At 36.1% G+C, this 25,016-nt stretch overlaps 1 protein-coding gene across 2 annotated transcripts in view; it reads left to right on the top strand.

Moving 5' to 3' along the window:
- Positions 1–25,016, top strand: part of LOC137236394 (uncharacterized protein ZK1073.1) — a 469,888-nt gene that overhangs the window by 425,896 nt on the left and 18,976 nt on the right. For both annotated transcript variants that reach the window (XR_010948393.1, XM_067758971.1), the window contains 5 exons: positions 14,704–14,754; positions 14,843–14,906; positions 18,099–18,216; positions 22,646–22,856; positions 22,998–23,069. Coding sequence is in view for 1 of the 2 variants with exons in the window: in XM_067758971.1 (XP_067615072.1) it covers positions 14,704–14,754; positions 14,843–14,906; positions 18,099–18,216; positions 22,646–22,856; positions 22,998–23,069 (516 nt within the window). In the remaining variant the exon portion in view is untranslated. The remainder of the gene's footprint in view (positions 1–14,703; positions 14,755–14,842; positions 14,907–18,098; positions 18,217–22,645; positions 22,857–22,997; positions 23,070–25,016) is intronic.

Genomic DNA, 25,016 nt, shown 5'->3' with positions numbered 1-25,016 from the left:
TAGCACAACCCTCTCAAGGGGTTGCCAGCGCAATATATAGTTCCTCCAACCCATTTGTCAATCTCACCTATCCGTGGCGAATCCTGTTTCATTAACAGCCGAGGCTCTGGTGACCCCAAGTTCCTCATGGAACTAGGGAGTGGAGAGGGCGGGATGGCCTAGAAGGTTTAATGTGGTCATATAAATAGTTCCCGAGATGTTCGGGCTAGTTCTTTAAGGTGCTTTGTAACCGCAACGTACTGGATCTATATCCGGCAAAGGACCATCAACATCGATAGCACTCCATAAAGCCTTCGGGGAATGTATTTATAGTTAATACAACAACATCAACAAGAGGTATTGTCAGAGGTAGAGAAAGAAGGGGAGGTAGAGGTATAGAGTGAGAGGTGGAAGTAGAGAAAATGGTAAATTAAAATGAAAAGAAAGAGGAAGAGAAAAACAAACATGAAGAGTAAGATGAAGTGGAAGAGGAGGAAGCAGATGCAGAGGAATACGACAAGAACACATACCCCAGCGGGTTAGGGGGCTTAGAATATACCCGTAGGGCGTAAGAGCCGGCTAAAATACCAAATTGATTCAAGCGGTTGTTTAGCGCAACCCTTTCAAGGGCGGTTATTGTCTATGTTTTATGTGGCCATACTAAATGGTTGCCAAGATGACCGGGCTAGTACCGTAAAGGTGCTTTTTACCGGAACGTACCGTATCCGCATCCGGCAAAGGATCATTAACATCAATAACACACCCCAATGCCTTCGGGGATTGCCCTTATCGCTACAACAACAACAACAAGAACACAGAGAAAGTCATAGGCGAAGTCGAAGACAAAGATATGGATGAAGACGAATACGAAACCTGCTCTGACGACCCCAAGTTCCTCATGGAAGGAGAGGCTTGGTTAACCTATGTAGAAGTTTCAGCGTGGCTACATCATTTACGTTCTCGCAATGGTCGGGATATTTCCTTAATAAATGCTACTTTCCGGAAAGTACCAAATTAATATCCAACAAAGGATCATCAACATAAATAAAACTCAACAAAACCTTCAGGTATCTCCTCAATGATACAAAAATAAAAAGAGCAAAAAGGCACAGATGAAGGTAAGGAGGGTATTTTTCTTTTGTGGGTGGCAAAATAAAAAATTGAAACCGTCTGTGTTCCGTTGACCAAAAAACTTCCCCTCGTTAAAACTATCCCCCACCCTCGGGCATCGCTTCAGGGTAACCACTTGCACTTCAAGGCAATTTCGTCCTCGTCTGCATCGCCGTAAACGCGCTTCATATATTTGACCCTTTTAGTACTTTATTCTGTATTGCGAACGATAACTCAGACGAACGATTCGGCTCCAAATCATTTCGCCCAGCAATCGTATTCTTTATGTTTTTCACTCGGCCTTTACGTTTATTACTTTATGTCAAACAGGATGGCGAAAGCAATTGTCAATTGATATATTGCCATCGTTTAACATAGCGCAAATACACTAGAGATTCTTCTCTGATGCGAAACGAAGTTTTGTTTGTATGATCACTTGTAGGGCTAGTCTTGACATTGTGGGATATGTGGATGCTATTCTCAAAGCTGTTGTTCGCTGTACAGAGGTAAGGAGCTTACAGCGGTTCTTCATCTAAGTTGTGTTGTGGTAAATCGCTTTCTGAAAATTGGTATATAAGTTGCAAGTTGGCTACTTTTCAATGTCAGGTGGCGTCAATATCGCTCAGTAAACCGTTCTCCATAAAAATACGTGCAATCTACTCATAATGCCTAAGATTTTGTTAAACGCATCTATATTACAGTTACATATTTGCAGTTTTTCACTGCTCCTATGACGGGGCTTTTATTTTTCGTGTAATTTTATATTTTTTGTGGGTCTATACTATGTAATAGACAACTTTTTATTTTAAACTTTATACTAAAAAATAATTTTAAAAAAAATTTTAAGTTAAACGGTTTTATTGAAAACAGTATTTGCACGAAGTAATAATAATACTAAAAGCTAGAAAATAATTAGGTAGGTCCTAGGTACTAGTCATCACAGTCCTCATTAATCTAAGGCGTTGATAGACAATTAAATAAAAGCATTTGGCGCGTGAAATTTCTAAAAATGTGAGGCGTAGCATAACCTTATTAAGATTCAGTTGGTCTTATATATGATTATCAATAGAAATTTGACGCGTCCAACGCTTTTATTGAATTGTCTGATCAACGCCCTAGATTGGTGAGGAGTGTGATGACTAGTACCTAGGACCTACCTAATTATTTTCTAGCTTTTAGTATTATTATTACTTCATGCAAATACTGTTTTCAATGAAACCGTTTAACTTAAAAATTTTTTTTAAATTAATTTATTTTCAAGTTTTGAGTCTTTATTTAATTGCCTATTATTTCTGATTCTACTTAGTTCATTTAGTTACTCATTATTACAAGGACTCTTTCCTGACAATTTGTTACAATGTAAGTCCTCATTACTCGACTCTGCGCCACGTATGCTGGTCGCTCCTCGAACTCTAAAATATTTTGATGTCACTTCTACCGGACTGTATATAATATTTGTTCCAAATATGAGCCAAATCGGACATCATACGTCGCTTTCTATTCATGCTTGTATTATGTGTTCCAAATCCGACCACAAATGCGATTTGTTTGAATATCTCGATGCTTGCGCAACCTAGCGGTGATTTTTTTTTTTGTCACAGGCCGTTTTCCATACCTACTTACTTACTTAATTGGCGCTTAACCGTCTAAACGGTTATGGCCGTCCAACAAGGCGCGCCAGTCGCTCCTTCGCTCCGCCAACCGGCGCCAATTGGTCACACCAAGGGAGTTTAAATCGTTTTCTACCTGGTTCTTCCAACGGAGTGGGGGCCGCCCTCTACCTCTGCTTCCATAGGCGGGTTCCGTAGAAGCACATTCTTGGCCGGAGCATCATCTTTCATTCGCATAACATGGCCTAGCCAGCGCAGCCGCTATATTTTAATTCACTGGACTATGTGGATGTCTGCGTATAGCTCGTACAGCTCATCATTAAATCTTCTTCGGTACTCGCCATCGCCAACGCATAGAGGTCCATAAATTTTTCGTAGAACTTTTCTCTCGAACACTCCCAAAGCCGTTTCATCTGCTGTTGTCATGGTCCATGCTTCTGCCCCATATAGCAGGACGGGTACGATAAGTGACTTGTATAGTATGATTTTCGTTCGCCGTGAGAGGATTTTACTTTTCAATTGCCTACCTAGTCCAAAGTAGCATTTATTGGCAAGATTGATTCTTCGCTGGATTTCAGTGCTGATGTTGTTGTTAGTGTTGATGCTGGTTCCCAAATAAACGAAGTCTTTTACTATTTCGAAATTATGGCTGCAAACAGTAGCGTTGTTGCCAAGGCGCATATGCGCCGACTCTTTGCTCGATGACAGCAGGTACTTCGTTTTGTCCTCATTCACCATCAAACCCATGTTTACCGCTTCTTTTTCCAGTTTGGAGTAAGCAGAACTAACAGCGCGGGTGTTTAGGCCGATGATATCAATGTCGTCAGCATATGCCAGTAATTGCACGCTTTTATAGAATATTGTTCCAGTAAGGTTAAGTTCTGCATCAAATTAAAGAAATCGCACGATAGCGGGTCACCCTGTCTGAAACCTCGTATAGTTTCGAACGGCTCGGAGAGGTCCTTCCCAATTCTGACTGAGCTGGTGGTGTTGCTCAACGTCATTTTGCACAGCCGTATAAGTTTTGCGGGGAAACCAAATTCAGACATAGCGGCATATCGGGAGCTCCTTTTCGTGCTGTCGAAGGCGGCTTTAAAATCGACGAAGAGGTGATGGGTGTCGATTCTCTTTTCACGGGTTTTTTTCCAAGATTTGGCGCATTGTGAAAATCTGGTCGATGGTAGATTTATCAGGTCTGAAGCCGCACTGATAAGGTCCAATCAGCCGGTTGACGGTGGGCTTCAATCTTCCGCACAATACACTTGAAAGGACCTTACATGCGATATTAAGAAGGCCGATTCCACGATTGTTGGTGCATTTTGTGGTATCCCCCTTCTTGTGGACGGGGCAAAGAACACTTAGATTCCAATCGTCGGGCATGCACTCGTCCTCCCATATTTTGCAAAGAAGCTGCTGCATGCGCCTTACCAACTCCTCGCCGCCGTACTTGAATAGATCCGCAGGCAATCCATCAGCGCCCATGGCCTTGTTGTTTTTCAATCTGGTTATTGCTATTCTAACTTCGTCATAATCGGGCGGGGGGACATATATTCCATCATCATCGATTGCGGGATCGGGTTCGTCATCTCTGCTCGGTGAATCGCTGCCTCCATTTAGGAGAGCAGAGAGTGTTCCAAACATGAGCCAAATCGGACCACAAATACGATTTTTTTGAATATCTCGATCCTTGCGCCACCTAGGGCGATTTTTTTTCATAGGTCGCTTTCTATTCTTGTATGTATTATGTGTTCCAAATACGGTTTTTTGAAAAAATTTTGAAAAATTTCGATCCATGCGCCACCTATCGGAATTTTTTTCTTATTATTGCATTGTCATCGAGTTCTGAACTATATTTCAAGTTTTAAGCCTGTAGCTTATAGAAAATACTTAAATTTTAATTAAAAAATTCGTTCACAACGGCCGTGCGGCCGTCCGGCCGGCCTCTCCAGTCAAGCTAAATAAAACCGTTTAATTAAAAAGATTTTAATATCCTTTTGTACTTGCATTGACGTATTAATAAAGTGAAATTGAATTGAAATTGAAATCGAGCAGTCGGGAAAGGTATCAACATTCTCTAGATTTTGTTCATAATTACTTATTATCGAAGGGTAAAATTTGTATGGAATATCTTCTTATTTAATTAGCGATTAGGAGTTAAGTGGAAAAATTAAGATAACTTGTTAATTAGAAATTTTTCTAAGTGGGGTCGCCCCACGGAAGTGATTTGGTAAATATTCCGAGTAAATTGTCTTGTAAAACTTCTCAGTGAAAACTCACATAAGTACCGTCCCACCAATTTGTAGGAAAAACTAAAATTAAATTGCAAGAGGAGCTCGGCATAAATCTTTTCGGTGGTAAATCACGCATTGTATTTTTTTTTTTTTATTTGCTAAATGTAAACTTGACCTACGACATCATACAATGAATGGCCGCATTAAATAGCTGATGGTAATTGCTTTTAAAAACGTTTTTCCGACTAAAGCATTTTTGCGATTTAAAAGCCACATAAATTAGCCTGCATGACTTTTGTAGGCAGAATTGTACATGACACCTGTGTTCGTGTGTATGTATGTGCATGTGCAATGCAGTAATTAAAGTGATGTTTTAAACTCAACGTTGTTTTGTTCTCGACAAAGTATTTTTATTATCCAATTGTTTTCCATTTTGCTTAGCATTAATTACTGCTTTTACATTTTATGGCTTTGTTTCCATTTATGATCTTATGTACATATTCCCATGCACTCACTCATTCATTATTCTCATGCCTTAGCTAATTATGTGGTGGGCAGTGTTATCCCATTCAACGGCATGCATTCCGTAGGGTTAATGTTAGACTTTAAATGTCCTTTGTACTGTACTTTAATAAATTGGCAGGCATATCAGCTAAAGGGCCAATTAATGGTGACTTATAACCATAAAACTATAACCAGATAAAACAGCTGATCGAACCTACCTTATGGAAATCAATGTAATCGATTAATGGTGCTATACCATAACGCTAACGCCATAACCATACCATAGTCAACCAATTGGTTTTTGGTACTCGCCATATCCATTACCTAAATATATTTGAGTTCGTAAATTTAATAACTTTCATTCATTGTTTTGGATACGTTATGACTAGAGACTTATTTTTTGTGGAATATGTTTGTATTTTTTTGCGTTTCCTTAATTTTTATGAAATTTTCACGATTTTTAGGTCAAGGGACCCATTAATCGATCACATTGGAGATGGTTATGGATATGGGTATGGTTACGACTATGGCGTTAGGGTTAAGGAAGTTTAATTATCCCATTAATCATACTTAAAGTCCCGTCACATAAACAGTTTTTGATATCGATGCGTTTTACTCAATCTTATGCATTATGGGTAGAAACTGCAATATAACAAATGAATACGACACAAAATATGTGAGCAAGTATATGTGTTGTATAGGGAGAATGTTTATAACAGTGCTTCGCAAAATTTTGTATGTGAATGGGCAAAACGAAATAAACTTCAATTGCCGAATCTGAAGTTCCTTCATATTTACAAACGCAACATCTTGGTTGATTGTGGCAATGTTATTGGGGGTCAATACCCTAACTGTGAAAAACTGAAAAATGTACACTTATTGAAAACTCATTTGCACACAAAATTTACACTTTAAATTTTCATGCGATTCTCTAAAGTATTGTGAACATTATTTTGCTGAATGAGCGCTGAATGTAAGTCATATGTCAGTGAGAAAACGTTTATGAAACGCCATGAAAATGAAAAAGTTATTCTGCAACAGTGCATATGAGTTTTGAATGTCACAATAGTGTACACTGGTTGTCAAGGAAACTTACGAATTTTTTATCAGTGAGTTTTCTTTTTCACAGTTTTGCTTGACGGAATCGGAATTTCAAAGTTTACACAATTTCTTGTGTACACTTTAAAAATCACAGATAGTGAATTGACTCCCTGGAGTGCATAAGCTTGTGTTAAACGTATCTATAAAAAATTTCATTGTGTCGCAGCCTTCACTTACTATAGTCGTATTTTTTAGCAGATTAAATTAAGGTTATGTTGCGAATAGAGTAGGAAGCAGTAAAAGAAGGTAATCGAATGGAGTGAAATAAGGAACAGGAGGAAGAGCAGAGTTGCATTGTGTCAATATCCCTTCAATTCTTTTAACAATATTAAACATAAATGTAGAAAAAATAACTAAAAAAATTTAAAGTACGATATCCTCCGAAGATATTTTAGGCCAAGCTTCTCTTTCAATTTGCGTCGTGCTCCTTTTTTAATTTTTCCTACAAATTGGCGGGACGATACCTACTTGTTTTATGCCGACTCCGAACGGTATCTGCAAGGCAGATAAGTTTTCACTCAAAGCTTTTCATGGCAGAAATACACTCGGGGTGCTTACTGCCGAGGGGCGACTCCGCTTAGAAAAAGTTTTTTTGAAAAAATAGCTAAATACTTAAATATAAGCAAACATTTTCGCTTAATTGCTGGAAATGAGGTGTCCTTAATGTTATATCTTCCCAAATTATCACGGCTTATTTCTGTTTAAAAATGTATCTTGAATTTTCTAGGTTTACAATGGGCACTATGGGTACAATGGCACCGAGCCAAATTGGCATCACATTTCTGAAGCTAAAAACTAAATTCATGTATCAAATATCTATTGATTTTCGTCAGTGTTCGCAAACCGTCGATAATTTAACATTGTTACGATTATCAATTTTCCGATTGTTGAATTTTTTTCAGCGACATTAATTTCTGAAATGTTTTTTCATGGGGTCAACCGTTTCTGTGTGGAAACCGATAGTTTCACAAAGAGGCGGTGTCATTCCATTTTTCTAAATTTACAATTTTTCTTAGTTGGAATTATAATGCACCTTCTCAGTATGGGCGTTTGAATCAAAGGGCTACAAAGTCGAAATTTGTTTTCAAGCGAAATTCAATAAACTTCTTAGTTCCATATTTTATATTTTTCCACAAAGCGCAGATTCCAGATCACAATAAAGGGCCTGGTAAAGTTGACACAGTCAAAACCATATTTTTACTTATCCATATCATTTGGCGTCAGTTCTAGGTGCCTTAACCTAAAAATTTTAAAATATTCACAAAAATTAAGAGAACGGAAAAATTGCAAACATATTCCACAAACAATAAGTCTCTTAGTCAAAACGTATCCAAAACAATAAATAGAATTTACAAAGAGTTAAAAAATTCACCAACTCAAATATTTTTAGGTTATGGATATGGCGAAAACCCAAAAACCAATTGGTTAGCTATGGTATGGTTATGGTGTTAGCGTTATGGCATGGCACCATTAATCGATTACATTGATTTCCATAAGGTAGGTTCGATCAGCTGTTTTATATGGATATGGATACGTCAACTTTGCCAGCGCTTTATAACTCAAGAATTTTTTAATTTTCTAAACCAAACATAAAAATTTTTTTTTAAAAATATAAATTTTTCTTTTTATTTTCCTAAATCTTAAAATCAAAATTGCAAGAATTTATTGTGCATTTGGACCCTTGAAGAAATCCACACGAAATCTTTACATATTTCAGTTGATGCATTCAGAAAGCACCTCCAACGAAATTGTGTTAAAAAAATGAAAAATATAAAATAAATTACATATTTGGAAATAAAAAACCCTCAAGTTTGGCTTAAAAGGGGAAGATAAACAAAATTCTTAGGCATTTTCTTATGACATTGACACCGAAAATAGAAAATTCATTATGCAAAATTTACTTGGTCAAAGCTATACTATCGAATGGCTATCGATATATCTTGAGAAACAAGGGATCATATGTATGTAGTTTGTGATTTATGCAGAGAGTTGTCATTTATTTATATCTGTTACAAATCTTGTATATTGAAACAAAGAAGTTGCTCACGATTTGTGATAAATGTTTTGTATAATTGCACAATATTAAGCGCACAACATTCTGAACTCCCTTAATGCAATTTTAAATAACACGAACATAACAAATTTTATTTCATTTATATAAACGCACCAAAAGAAACGAGAAATTTCTCTTTATACAAAGACATAATCTTGCTGAACTTCAAGTTCCTTAAAAATTTAATTAATTACTCTGGTTATGTTAAATTTTTAATATCAAACAACTTTAAGTATTTGTGTTTTCAACATTGTTCAACATTATTGTATTTCAACCCAATAGAGCCCAAGATTTCGTTCAAAGTATCAAAGTGTTATCGGGAAGTTCCTTAAAACACGAAAGCTAAATTTCAAAACTCGGAAGATTTTTTGAGTTTTCACGATCCCTGGACCACCTAGCGATTTTTTTTCCTCCTGATGTATTGTTATGGAGTTCTGAAGCATGGCACTAGTTTCAAGGCACTAGTTCTATGAGAAGTTACCCAAAAGCGGTCGCAAATTTTCACATGTTGCAAAAAAGTTTTTGATCTGAAATATTACATCCAAAGCTATGTTCAAAGTTTCAGGTCAGTGGGTCATCGGAAAGTTAATTAAAACTCGAAAGCAAAATTTCCAAGCTCGAACGATTTTTTGAATTTTCACGATATCTGAACCTTCTAGAAAGTTTCCCCCCCTAATGTTAAATTCTCATGCTGTTCCGACTCGTGTTCCAAGTTTCAAGACTCTAGCTCTAGGGAAGTTACAGAAAAATAGATTGTAATATCCTCCAATTTTTTTTTTTTTTTAAATAACATTATACGAAACTAATATAAACGAAGTAAAAACGTCGAAATTTACTTTTATTGCATCATTGTCTATAGATCTTCGCACTTGTCTTCACTATACAGGGAAGCAATGATAATTCATTGACACTTTTATGCCCAGATTATGTATAACGCCGTGACAATTTGCGTGGAAGTCACTAACATAACATAATTTCCCCTTAACGTGGTTTGACTCAAAGCACAAATAAAAATTAAAGAAAAAAAAACTTTTAAAAATAAGCTTTTATTATTGGTTAATAAAATTAATTAAAAAGTAAAAAATAAATTGACTGTAAAGAAATATAACACTTTATAACTTCATTGTAACCTTTAACGATAATTAAGCCTCTTCGTCTGCGACAAAAAAATTCCATATTGTACATATTTATATATTTTTAACATTAAAACTTTACACCTAAATTATTAAATCTTACAGTTTGTATCACAGTCCTAATTGTTCTAATAAAAAACGTGTTACATTGTAGTAGCAAGAAAAGGAGGTCCTAAATGTTCTTAATTATACCATTAAAATTTAACACGCTTTTTATTAGAACAACTAGGACTATGATACAAACTGTAAGATTTAATAATTTAGGTGTAAAGTTTTATTGTTAAAAATATTTAGTTATGTACAATATGGAATTTTTTTGTCGCAGACGAAGAAGCCCAATTATCGTTAAATGTTACAATGAACTTATAAAGTGTTATATTTCTTTACAGTCAATATATTTTTTACTTTTTAGTTAATTTTATTAACCAGTAATAAAAGCTTATTTTTAAAAAAGTTTTTTTTTCTTTGATTTTATTTTTTAAATTTTAGTTAATTTTATTAACCAATAATAAAAGCTTATTTTTAAAAAAGTTTTTTTTCTTTAATTTTATTTTTTACTTTTTAGTTCGTTTTATTAACAAGTAATAAAAGCTTGTTCTTAGAAAAGCTTTTTTCTTAAATTTAATTTAAATATCAATTTTTATAAATTTTTAGTAGGGTAAAATATTGGTTAAATTAGTTATGTAATCTTTACTTAGTTATTTGTAACGTTTCTCATCCTATCCATTTCTTTTAATGCATCAACATTACAAGGTTTCTTCGAAGTCAACTTTGAACAGTCAAGTTCATCGATTCGAAGACCTGCTGAAGACCTAACTCGGCTTAAAGCCACATAAGCTTGACCAGCAGCAAATAATTTGCAGCTGGGATAAATAACAACATGATCTACAGTAGTTCCCTGCATTTTGTGCACAGTTGAAGCCCACGACAAGACAGTCGGGAGCATTCTTCTTTCAGCTGTGCCGTGATTAAATTTAGAAGGAAAATGAACTGATTTAGGCTGTATTATGTGATCACCATCGTTACCAAAGTCTACGCGAACCGATGGTATATCGTTATGGTATAGTTGAGCACGTCTGTAATATGGCGATATAATTTCAGTGATGTGACCTATTGCTCCATTTACAAGTCCCTTAGCAACGTCAACGTTAGGTCTCAACATAACTTTAGCACCAACAAATATTTCTAGTTCTTTTGGAAGACCTCCTGTTTTGTTAATGTGTGAGTGCATTATATTATTAACATCAATCTGATCATTGGTTTTTGTTCCATTAATTAATTGATCTTGCTAATAATCAGTTATCAGCTGAGTGAAAGAAATTGTGCTTTTGAAACGATACGTTGAGTCAACTGTCAACAACCAATCGATAAAAACGTTGAGTGAATAGAGCGGAAATTTTTTATGCTCACTAATTGTCGTAAAGTTGCAACTGTGCGTTCCAAGAAGTTATCACTAATCAACTTCCCCAGTAGTTGTGCTTTTTGAATACGCCCCATGCTTTGTTCAACTCATTCAAATGAATTTGTATATACGTTCATACACATGTTCACGTGTTCTTGCAACGACAAAACGTTAAATACATACATACATATGAATATACAGATTTTCGAGAAAACATATCGTATGTGTTTACCAAAATTTGCTTCACTTCGGATATCAGCATCTTCGGTTGTCAGATCTTTCGCGTTCAACGCTAACGCGGTGTCAGGATGAAAAAACTTCTGAACCAAATTACTGATACGAATCGCTACGTTTAAATAACCCTGACTGAGTATGAGTACACGATTTTTTATAACATGATGCGAATATATTGGGGCATATTCATAATGGAAATAAAATGTGACTAAGTTAGTTGAAGCATTTTTGACATAGAGCACATTTAAAATTGTGTCAAACAGTGCTAACTAACTTAAAATCATATTTTATTGTGACTTTGCCTATGTCGCGCTCAGTTTACAACTACTTATTGCAGATCTCTGCTCTGTGGGTTAAATCTGTAAAACAAAATCAAGTGCGCAAAACAGTATGCAACATTGAGATTGTAATATCCTCCAATTTTTTTTTTTTTTTAAATAACATTATACGAAACTAATATAAACGAAGTAAAAACGTCGAAATTTACTTTTATTGCATCATTGTCTATAGATCTTCGCACTTGTCCTCACTATACAGGGAAGCAATGATAATTCATTGACACTTTTATGCCCAGATTATGTATAACGCCGTGACAATTTGCGTGGAAGTCACTAACATAACATAATTTCCCCTTAACGTGGTTTGACTCAAAGCACAAATAAAAATTAAAGAAAAAAAAACTTTTAAAAATAAGCTTTTATTATTGGTTAATAAAATTAATTAAAAAGTAAAAAATAAATTGACTGTAAAGAAATATAACACTTTATAACTTCATTGTAACCTTTAACGATAATTAAGCCTCTTCGTCTGCGACAAAAAAATTCCATATTGTACATATTTATATATTTTTAACATTAAAACTTTACACCTAAATTATTAAATCTTACAGTTTGTATCACAGTCCTAATTGTTCTAATAAAAAACGTGTTACATTGTAGTAGCAAGAAAAGGAGGTCCTAAATGTTCTTAATTATACCATTAAAATTTAACACGCTTTTTATTAGAACAACTAGGACTATGATACAAACTGTAAGATTTAATAATTTAGGTGTAAAGTTTTATTGTTAAAAATATTTAGTTATGTACAATATGGAATTTTTTTGTCGCAGACGAAGAAGCCCAATTATCGTTAAATGTTACAATGAACTTATAAAGTGTTATATTTCTTTACAGTCAATATATTTTTTACTTTTTAGTTAATTTTATTAACCAGTAATAAAAGCTTATTTTTAAAAAAGTTTTTTTTTCTTTGATTTTATTTTTTAAATTTTAGTTAATTTTATTAACCAATAATAAAAGCTTATTTTTAAAAAAGTTTTTTTTCTTTAATTTTATTTTTTACTTTTTAGTTCGTTTTATTAACAAGTAATAAAAGCTTGTTCTTAGAAAAGCTTTTTTCTTAAATTTAATTTAAATATCAATTTTTATAAATTTTTAGTAGGGTAAAATATTGGTTAAATTAGTTATGTAATCTTTACTTAGTTATTTGTAACGTTTCTCATCCTATCCATTTCTTTTAATGCATCAACATTACAAGGTTTCTTCGAAGTCAACTTTGAACAGTCAAGTTCATCGATTCGAAAACCTGCTGAAGACCTAACTCGGCTTAAAGCCACATAAGCTTGACCAGCAGCAAATAATTTGCAGCTGGGATAAATAACAACATGATCTACAGTAGTTCCCTGCATTTTGTGCACAGTTGAAGCCCACGACAAGACAGTCGGGAGCATTCTTCTTTCAGCTGTGCCGTGATTAAATTTAGAAGGAAAATGAACTGATTTAGGCTGTATTATGTGATCACCATCGTTACCAAAGTCTACGCGAACCGATGGTATATCGTTATGGTATAGTTGAGCACGTCTGTAATATGGCGATATAATTTCAGTGATGTGACCTATTGCTCCATTTACAAGTCCCTTAGCAACGTCAACGTTAGGTCTCAACATAACTTTAGCACCAACAAATATTTCTAGTTCTTTTGGAAGACCTCCTGTTTTGTTAATGTGTGAGTGCATTATATTATTAACATCAATCTGATCATTGGTTTTTGTTCCATTAATTAATTGATCTTGCTAATAATCAGTTATCAGCTGAGTGAAAGAAATTGTGCTTTTGAAACGATACGTTGAGTCAACTGTCAACAACCAATCGATAAAAACGTTGAGTGAATAGAGCGGAAATTTTTTATGCTCACTAATTGTCGTAAAGTTGCAACTGTGCGTTCCAAGAAGTTATCACTAATCAACTTCCCCAGTAGTTGTGCTTTTTGAATACGCCCCATGCTTTGTTCAACTCATTCAAATGAATTTGTATATATGTTCATACACATGTTCACGTGTTCTTGCAACGACAAAACGTTAAATACATACATACATATGAATATACAGATTTTCGAGAAAACATATCGTATGTGTTTACCAAAATTTGCTTCACTTCGGATATCAGCATCTTCGGTTGTCAGATCTTTCGCGTTCAACGCTAACGCGGTGTCAGGATGAAAAAACTTCTGAACCAAATTACTGATACGAATCGCTACGTTTAAATAACCCTGACTGAGTATGAGTACACGATTTTTTATAACATGATGCGAATATATTGGGGCATATTCATAATGGAAATAAAATGTGACTAAGTTAGTTGAAGCATTTTTGACATAGAGCACATTTAAAATTGTGTCAAACAGTGCTAACTAACTTAAAATCATATTTTATTGTGACTTTGCCTATGTCGCGCTCAGTTTACAACTACTTATTGCAGATCTCTGCTCTGTGGGTTAAATCTGTAAAACAAAATCAAGTGCGCAAAACAGTATGCAACATTGAGCGATAACAGCCTAACTTCTACGTTCGTTGTATACACAAATAAAGCGAAGTTACGTCGTTCTTGAGCCGCTGTAGGTTATTCACCATCCTCTAAACAAATGACTTAGGCTTTTATTCCCTTGTGAACACAAATCTTTACCGATAACTCTGTTATCGATTAATTTATCGAATTCTCTCAAAGTAATATTGCATTGTCATCGGAGTTATACATGTGTGCAAAATTTCAGCTCAATCGGACACCACGAAGTGTATCAAATTTAACTTGCAAGATTTGATTACAAACAACAGCCAAGTGAAAGTATATAAAAGCTTATAAAAAAAGAATAGCACTTAAGTACACAAAACAATTCAACTATCAATCAAGTCAACTATCAACAATCTCATGCTGGTCATTTCATACCTTTCCTAGCTTGAAATCCTCGCTTTTCGAATTCATATTCCAACAAAACTTTAAAATCGCTAAATTAACAAAATAAAAAAAATTATTTAACAATAAGTTTTTTTTATTCCTTTATTCATTGCAGAAATACCTTGTTAATACAGATAAGAGTGGTGAATTAACCGTAACAGTACAGGTATTTTCAATAACAACAATGAATTTAACTCTTATAAACAAAATAAAAATTGTACATAATAATAAAAATTCACTCAAATTTCCATTAGGGCGATTTGACGCAGCAAGAGAAACGTGCCGTCTTTATTACAGTCCACGATCTTGGATGCAACCGTAAGTTATTGAAAAATATTATTTTTCCCCTTTTTTATCATCATAACCTTGCTATAACAAATAAAGTAAATTTATATGAACCCTCAAATGCGCTAAGTAATAAATGAAAACAAGAAATTGCGTAGAAGTAAAAGGCATGCAGTAAATATCAACGTAATGTAATAAATTTAATTCGAAATAAATAAACAGTAACAGAGAAATACAAAATGGCACATGCAATGCTTTCTATTCCATGTAACATTAAGAGCAATCTTTTGTAAGTGGTTTTGCAAAAAAAACATGGCGGAATATTGCAAAAAATTTAAATGCACTTTTTAATTGGGAAGTGTGGCAAATACAATTTTTTTGTTTTTTTTTTTTGGCTTTTTTCAATAGTTGGTTAAGTTAAGAAGCTCAGAATAAGTTTGCTTGCACTCTAGACAAACTCAAACTCCAGTTAAACTACAGAGCAGCTTTCCAGTCACGGTTTTAGGCCGCCTTTGGGGTAGGCTTTTTTTACGGCAACATTGGTTTTCTATTTTGACTGGACACTGCCTTCTGGCGTCACATGCCTTTAAATTACGCTTGGTCAGTGATAGCAGATGTAGGAAGTGCGGGTTGGAGGAGGAAACGATCGAGCACGTTCTGTGCCAGGCTAAGACTCCAGCTATTAGGAGTGATATAGCTGTCAGATCTAGAAGCAGCAAGTGACTTAAGTCCTAGAAAGCTTCTAGTATTTGCCAAGAGGACGGAGTTATTTTATAACATAGGTCCTGTTTTTTGATAGGGTTTTTCAGTTTGGTCGTTAAAACAAACTTCCGGTAACACTAAGGACTCAATCAGTCTATGTGAGGTCCTCAGGGACAGGCCAGTTCAACCTAACCATTGGTTTTCTATTATCTAGATAATTTATAGATATGGCAACAGCTGGATTTTGTTTACCAAAAAAACATAGAAAAAATATTTTTCCACCATTAAAGGAATATATATCTGGTTCTGGATTTGATATCCAACATCATTCTCTAATTATTCTTAAACCTGATAGTTCTCAAGTAAAAATTCAACATCATTCTCCAAATTTGTAAAATTTATAGTTCTCGAGTTGATCTCCAACGTCGTTCTCAAATTATTCTCCAATCTTTGAGAAATGTGTAGTTTTCAAATGAATATTCAACACATTTCTTCAGTTGAAAAAAAAAATTTTCTCTAACGTGGTACTACCAACGCCAACAGCTGTTTATTGTGAGAAATAAACAACTGGCTGGTAGCAGTAATAAAGCGTTATAAATTATAAATTAATTATAAATATTTTATTTTCGTGAAAATACTGTAGTATTGGAATTTTTCATTTGAGTCCAATTAAAAAAAATAAAAAAATGTAAGGCGCGATAACCTCCGAAGAGATCTAAGGCCGAGCTTCTCTTCCAATTTGCGTCATGCTCCTCTTGATTTTCCCTACAAATTGGCCGGACGGGACCTACATGTTTTATGCCGACTCCGAACGGCATCTGCAAGGCAGATGATTTTTCACTGAGAGCTTTTCATGGCATAAATACACCCGGAGCGCTTGCCAAACACTGCCGAGGGGCGACCCCGCTTAGAAAAATTTTCTTCTAATTGAAAAACCTTATTTCTAAAATTTTGATTTTGCTTTGCCCGGGAGTTGAACCCAGGGCATACGGTGTGATAGGCGGAGCACGTTACCATCACACCTTTTTTGGGTAGAAGTTGAGAACTATCATTTTTTCAACTTAAGTAACAGCATCTTTTGCTTTATAAAAAATTCCTTTTTGCTGAGTGGGCTATGTTTCTCAATTTGAGACACTGTTTGGAAACAAGGTTTGAGATTTTAGAAGTATGCTAGTTATCAACATAAGCTCGAATGGTACTCAAGGCCAAATGTGTGTTGGTTATATTCGACGCCATTGCAAACGAGCGCAAATAACTGATAGGTTAATTATAGTTTAACCCTGCCAGATCGATCAGAATAAGTTTAAGCGTAGTTTAACTGACAAAGTGAGTTTAATTTGTACTGAAAAACCGTCCCTTAGTATAGACAACAAACCCTATACGCTGTATAAATAACTTCTGCATCTGCAAGGCAGATGACTTTTCACTGGCAAGCTTTTAATGGCAGAAATACACTCAGAGTGTGTGCTAATCATTGCCTGGGGTCGCCACCCCGCTTAAAAAACCCTTCTTCTAATTGAAAAAACTTGTTTCTAAAATTTTTATGTTGCTTTGCCCAGGGCGTGAAACCAGGACCTTCAGTGTGGTAGGCGGAGCATGCTACCACCACACCACGGCGGCTGTCATGACCCAGCCCATGGAAATTGTCCCTGTTGCATCAACTTTTCTGTATTCCCGAACTACATGAAAGTTTTCATTTTAGAATTAGTTGATTTGTCGGCACTTTTTCGATAGTTCCGAACTAGTGTAAAAATGTACAGTTGAGATCTACTTTTTTAATGGTACTACATATTTTGCTTGAACCAGACCGAAATTCTATATCTTTCTTCTAATACAATTTTATCCCCTTTTTCGATGACTCCATCTCAACCTTCTTTTTAAGATAGTAGTTCAGATACAGGCAAAAATTAGAAATACTTTACATAGCAGATTGATTTCTACATTGCCAGCTTTCGGCCGCTCTTTAAAAAATATCCGATGCGAAATATTTCCGCGTAGGAACTCTTCCGTAAGTCCCCGAAAATGCCCTCTGAGGGCGTGGCATGTTCAATACGAATTGACTGAAATATAAGTTGCTTGTTATTGTCTAAATGTACTCTGTTGAATCTATGGCGATGAAATTCCCTTGGTAGAAACTAAAGAAAATGAAGTTACATTTGAGCTAGTACTTATTTGGTACTTTAAGTCTAGTTCTGAACCGAAAATGCGTATCACTAAATACTGCTATGTTAATTAAGGATTAATTTTATCATCTACTCGTACATTTAAAGCTCACTGGTACTTTATGTGGTAGATCACCGAATGATTTCTATCAAATGAAGTGTCAGTTAGCATTAACTGAAGATGGTGAAAACGGCCCTAAGGATGAAGATATAATAGGAAGTGTTTATAAATAACGTTTGCTTTCACAACTCGCTTAAAAGGGGGTTAAACCATAATAGCTTTTTTTTTAATTTCATTTCTTTCTCAAAACATTTAATTTCCGGTGTTAACCGGCCAATCTTTTTTTCCCTCTCTTACCAGACAATTCGTTCCAGGAGTTTGTCAACAGTCCATGTATGACCGAAATCAAGGAGCGTTCCTGTTTCATACACATTGACGTACCAGGACATGCCGACAACGCTGAGCCATTACCTGACAAGTAAGTGAAAATATATTTGGCCTCTTTTTACATTGATATGTTTGTATTCATGTCAAATAGTGTTGAAGAAGTTACTCTAGGCATACGTCATTTGGATCATGAACAATGCTCCCAGAGTAGGTCTGTAGTTGGCGTGATTTACCTCCGAGGATATTAAGGCGGAGCTTCGCGTCGTGCTCCTTTTAATTTTTCCTACGAAATCGTGGCACGAGACCTACATGTTTTATTGCGACTCCGACGCTACAAGGCTGTTGAATTTTCACTGAGAAGCTTTTCAAGGCAGAAATACAATCGGAGTGTTTGCCAAACCTCTGACGAGGGGCGACCCCGCTTATTAAAGAGTTTCTCTAGTTAAAATCCAGAATTCTTATTCCTTGTTCTCTAACTCTAGACAACACGAGCAAGATGTTGTAACTAGCCCGGAAGATACATTGATTCAAGTTTGGCTGCCCTGACCCACTTTCAATCAAAATTAGGAGTACAAAACTTTGAAAGATAGCTCTCTATTCTGATAATGACCATGTTAAACATTTCGAAGACAGAAAGTGTGACGAGCGGAGCAAAGAGTGAAAACAGTCAAGATTTGCGCCATCTAATACTGTAGCCAAGAAAACAAGAAAAAAGGGCAATGCAAGGTGAGCAAGGCGGTGGTCTTTGATCCCGCAGTAGGTTAGTTCAGCTCCCTCCTGCGCTGAAAAAATGCCCACTGATATCATGGCCATCATGATACCGAATCGTTCGACTCGAATATTCTGTTTGGCAGTTCGGAACTGGAAGACCTAAGTTCTGTGCCAAATGTAGTGGAGACAAATGCCCAGTAAAAGTAAGTCTAAAGGGCCAACAAATCCTGTGCGTGACAGAAACCTTCAATATCGAGAAAATATCCAGCACGAGAATATTGCTAATCTGGTAACAGGAACACCTCTTGTCGTAGTAAAAAAGCGAGAGGATTTTTGCTCCGGATAGCACTATCTATGATACTCGAAAATATCTTACACCCCTCGACTATGGCGAAGAAGAAATGCGTGACGTAATTATATCACACATTTTTCTTTAGAGAACAGCTGGAAAATATTTGGGATACGCAATAGAAACAAAATAAAAATTAGGAAAAGTGGAGCTGTTTATCGTCTTTCGTTTCAGTAACTCATTTTTGAATTACTATCTTCTATTAATGTTAACGTCATACAAAAGCAAAAGAGTGTCCTCATTGGGTATAAGAAATCGTTCCATAACTATATCACATTTAAAGAATTGTCTAAAATTTGAGTTTTTAATGTGATATCTTAAATTTATTTGATTTCCATTTTGTTGAATACATTTAAAGATTCTATTATACATGGAATTTATCTTCCAGTTGCTCCCACTTATCCACAAGGGCACACTTTAGTTCATTTGTGGACCTATATTGGTGACTTTCGGCATAGACTCTACGAGCTAACAATCCCGATATATTCTCCATGGTATTAAGGTTGGGCGAACAAGCTGGCCAATCCAAAATATTAACTCTATTTTCAGAAATTTTTTTTTTTGTTGCTTCGCGACTGACATGTATGTGCATTATCCTGCTGAAAAGTCCACCTTATTTCACTATTTGCTCGTAAAAAGGGAAGAAGACTGCACTGAAGTACATTAAAGTGATGTGTACTTTTCATTTTTGAGCTCACAAACTGCACCTCTAGTACGGCTTCGCCTGTAAATGCTCCCCAACCCATCAACGGCCCACCTCCAAAATTCCTCTTTGAAAACATTTGGACCTCCTTCTCCAAATCCCTCCAATATTCTCTATTTCCGTCCAGGCCATCTAAGTTCCATTTTTTCATCTGAAAATATAACCTGCAACAAAAGGCGAGACATAAACATGGGTTCAAAAAAGCATTTAAACTTCGCTACCTGAGACCAGTCCATTTTCATATGTTTCTTAGCGAACTCAATGCGAGCATTTTTATGTCGCTTTGTTAAAAAAGGAGCAATCTTGAATTTTTGGCGGCAAATATTTGGAGCTTCTTGATTTTTGTTGATTTGCTTACGCTTGTCCTCAGGAGTGTCGAAAATTTTTAACAACTCAGCGAGGAGTTGCTGTCGTTTGTTATTATTTTTCTCGTTTCGCATTCCGAAAGTTTCTGTTTCGGACCTCCAAATCTTTTCTTATCATACTCCGCTGTATTTAATAAAATGTTGCTCCCAACTTTGCGACTCCAATAATTTTTATGTAATTTCGCAAATTTTAAAATTTTGTTCTTTCAAAACCGAAAATGTCCTCTTTCGGTTTTAGTTAATTTTATTCCACGTAGCAATTTTATCACCGCTGGAGAAGCTACTTTCCCCTCAGAGAGTGATTACGAACTGAGGGCTATGTGTGGTTGGTTGGAGTGGCGAGTCCCAATTAGCGCTAATGCGCCGTTTTGATACCACAAACTCGTGAATTAACGAATCAAAGGGTGTTGTAAGAATGCTAATAAACATTTTCACGCGCCTCAGGGAAAAACCCGTCCCCCTATGTCCATCCCGTGGAGTTTATGAATTTGAGAAGCCCTCCCGGCCTAACATCCTTGAGTTCTGGGAGGCTTTCGAAAAAGGGCTTTCCAAGAAACTTTATTCTGCTTCGACAGTGTGCTGGGCATTCGCACACCAGATGCTCAACCGTTTCCTCTGCCTCCGGACGATTGCAGCTGCGACAGGAGGTATTGTGTTCCAGTCCCATCCGTGCCGCATGTACTCCAATTGTCCAATGCCCCATGAGCACCGCAACTACTCTGGATATACCAATTCTGTTCATCTTAAGGCCAGCTGCAGATCGTTTTTCGTTATATAGTGGCCACATGCTCTTGGAAACTCTACAGGTCCGCAACCGCAAGGTCCACCTATTGTTGGCCTCACCCAACCAGTACTGAGAGATGCGACCCTTGATGAGTCCCAGGGGTGCAAGGGCCTCCTTCGCTCCTGACTTGATGTCTCAGCCTCACGCCATGCCAGCTCATCCGCCATATCGTTACCCTGTATGTTTCGATGCCCCGGCACCCATATCAGGGTAACGATCTGCCGACTCGCCAGAAACATGGCGCTCTCCTTACACTGCCCAACCAGGTCTGATGGTATCGTCTCTGACCCGTGAGCTCCAAGAGCCGCCTATGTATAGTTATGAGACTATTTTATAAGCACAATCTAGGAAGTTGTTTGCTTTTTTATAACGGTCAATTCAGTGCAAGAGAGATATTCGAAAAATTGGTGACTCAAATGAATGAATGCTCTAAGAGCATCACAAAAACTTCTCACCAGTTAGTTCTCTGGAAGAAAATGTGTGCTATAGTTATGAGACATAGTATAGATATCTAGCTTTGAGCTTCTTCAGGCCTGGTAAATCTACTTAAGGGCAGATCTTAACGGACCGAAAAATCCCAGGGAAAGCCTATAGCAACAGAATCGAGACGAACCATCTCTTGTTTGACTACAAAGGAGCATTTGGTAGAACGCGAATAAGCTGCTCCACCAATAGGTCTGTTAAATAACAACCTCTCTAAACCATTCGAAAACAAGCAAGGCTTCAGAGAAGGCGAACTCTTTTAACTGAATTTGTTGAATATGATGAGACTCAATAAGCACCGCCGCAAACTCTGATGCGATTTACCTCGGTGGAAATTTCGGCCGAGCTTCTTCTTTTAATTTTGCGTCGGGCTCCTGTTAAATTTCCATACAAATTGGCGGAATGGGACCTACATGTTTTATATCGACTCAGATCGGCAGCAGCTTGGCTGATAAATTTTCACTGAGATGCCTTTCATGACAGACACTCGGATTGTTTGTCAATGCTCTGCCAAGAACGACCCCGCTTATACAAACTTTTTTCTAGCTGAGAAAACTTTACTCTAAATTTTTGATGTTGCTTTGCCTGGGACTTGAACCCAGGACCTTCGGTGTGGTAAGCTGAGCACGTCACCGCCACACCAAGGCGGTCGCTCCTGCTTAATTTATGGCACGTAATTATGGATGCTGTCAAAAACATATGCGATGATCCTTGGGGTATTCGAGAGAAAATTTTTCCGGAAGATAGGACGAGTATAGCTGAAAATTTAGTGATGACATTGTTGCACACGCTTCACGCAAATGTAAGCATAGTGTGGCGAGTACCCAACGGTTTCACTAGCTTGGTAAGGCTATACAAATGGAGGAGACGCTTCGACCCAGAAATTGCTCCTATCGACAGCTTCATTCCTACGACAGTCGGATCTATGTACCAGCATGCCTCGGGGTTTACCCGATCAATGGCTATCATTTCAATCTTTTTCTGATTAATCCAATTGCATGGTTTGATGCACCGACTAAGCAGGGCAACACCGTTCGTTTAACAACTTTACTGAGTTTTTATTATAGATATAAAGAGGAATCAGCGAACTTGAAATTCCATAATTTTTTCGTTTATTATTTTTAGTTTTCAATTCCCATCATTGCAATCGCTTGGTGAGGATCTCGTAACTGTTTTGGATTTTCTACATGTCAAATACGTAATTGGCCTTGGTGAGGGTGCTGGCGCTAATGTTTTGGCACGTTTTGGTTTGGCACATCCCTCGCGTATACTCGGTTTGGTGTTGATAAATGCTACTGGCAGCGCTGCTAGCGTTCTGCAATCATTCAAAACCAAGGTAAGTACGAGTATGAGTAAATGGCGAAAGGGTTAGCTCTTAAAAGCATGCCAGCAAGAAAGTGAAAATGAGGAGAGCGAAAAGTTTGTTTAAATTCAATAAAGCGATCTCCGTTTTTATATAATTAAATTCTAATTTCAGCTCATTCAATGGAAAAATGATGATATCGCACAATCAGCAGAGAGCTTTTTAATGTATCATAAATTTGGACATGTAAGTTTTTGTGTTAGTGTGTGTGTATGTAAAAGACACCTTTTTTGCAACAATAGTTGATGTAAATGTATGAATATTAAATAGTTTTTAAAATTTCACCCCTATTATGAACTTATACGATACACGGTAAACGCTTGCAATCTGTTGTACCGTATTATGAAATAAATTCTAGGGTGTGAAATCCGATCGTTAGCGTTTATCGTTTATCGTGGTATTGCCATGCGCTAACTACCGCACCAGCAGTTCAATTTTCTACGCTAGCTATCGTTAATAAATTTTTGCACGATACGTTGGGAGCTATTTAAATAAAAGTAAATATAAAATTATTAAAAAATCCAAAAGAATCCAACTAAAGCCTCAACACTCTGTTGCAACACCCTGGGCAAGAAACCTTAAAGTGGCTCAAACCTTCAAAATATTTGGGATGGATGACCTATTTTTGCGGGCGCGCAAACTGCCTTCTACTTCTGTTAAGACATACCTACTCTGAAATCTATTTTTTTTTATTCAACTTTTTTTTACTTTTAGTATGTCAAGTACTTACAGTGTAGAGTTCATTTCAAGAAGATTGGAAGCATCTCTCAATTTTCTTCTTTCTATGACCTCTATGCAAGTTTCGTCAATTTGTTCATTTGAGTTTATAAAAAAGGCAACAGAGGTTGCAGAAAACATTCTATTATTACAAGTTTTAAAAACTTTTGCCAATTTTACGTACAAAACAATTGAATTGTTAGTATATACGTTTTGTTTTGCTATCTGTTTCGTATAGATTCACAAAAATTCGTAAACAAAACTCTGCTGTCATTCACAATAGTACATCTATCGGGCGTGTGGAAATCGCAATATGAAAGCTAATTTTTACGATACGCTAGCAAGCGTTTATCGTCTATCGTATGAAAATTCATAATAGGGGCGTTTGATTGAATTTCACATGAAAATCATTGCACATAATGAATTAATATGCCCGTTATATATGTATTGGTGTGTATCTGTATAGTATTTGTTAGTAAAAAAAAAAACGTTTTATACCTTTCATGAAAATGAAATGGTATATTAGCTTTGACACGAATCTCAAAATTGTAAGTCCTTAACGGAAAATATATATAGGCCCACCAATAAGTATACCGAAATTATCGGGACGAAGAGCTGAATTGATTTAGCCATGTCCGTCTGCCTGTCTATCTGTTTGTATGCAAACTAATCCCTCAATTTTTGAGATATCTTGATAAAATTTGGTGAGCAGGTATATTTAGGTGTCCTATTAGACATTTGTCGGGACCGGCCGAATCGGACCACTATAGCATATATCCCCCATAACAACGATTTTTTAGAAAAGAGAATTTTTGTCCTATCTTCCTCAATTTATCAGATTGAAGCTTCAAACTTCACCATATACTTTCGTATATTACACATATTGTTGTCTGAAAAAATGGATGAGATGGGTTTTATATATAGCATATATCCCCCACAACCGATTGTTCAGATAAAAGGCTTTTCGTAATTACTGCCCATTTTAACAGCTAGAAGCTTCAAATTTCACACCGAATGCTTACGTATAGAGCATTTATTGTTGTCTGATAAAAATGCATAGATCAGTGGTATATATAGTATATATCTCATACAGCCGATTATTCAGATAAGAAACTTTTCGTAATTTCTGCCACATTTTAACAGCTGGAACCTTCAAATTTCACCAAATTCTTATATATATAACGTATATTGTTTTATGAAAAAATCACAGAGATCGGTCATATATATTGTATGTTTCCCATACAACAGATTTTTCAGATAAGAAACTTTTCGTAATTTCTGCCCCATTTTAACAGCTAGAACCTTCAAATTTCACCAAATGCTTATATACATAACCTATATTATTGTCTGAAAAAATCACAGAGATCGGTCATAAATATGGTATGTTTCCCATACAACCGCTTCTTCAGATAAAGA

Source organism: Eurosta solidaginis, chromosome 1 (genome assembly GCF_040869045.1).
Source record: "Eurosta solidaginis isolate ZX-2024a chromosome 1, ASM4086904v1, whole genome shotgun sequence".
Taxonomy (NCBI): Eukaryota; Metazoa; Arthropoda; class Insecta; order Diptera; family Tephritidae; genus Eurosta; species Eurosta solidaginis.
This window is presented reverse-complemented; position numbering and strand designations above follow the sequence as displayed.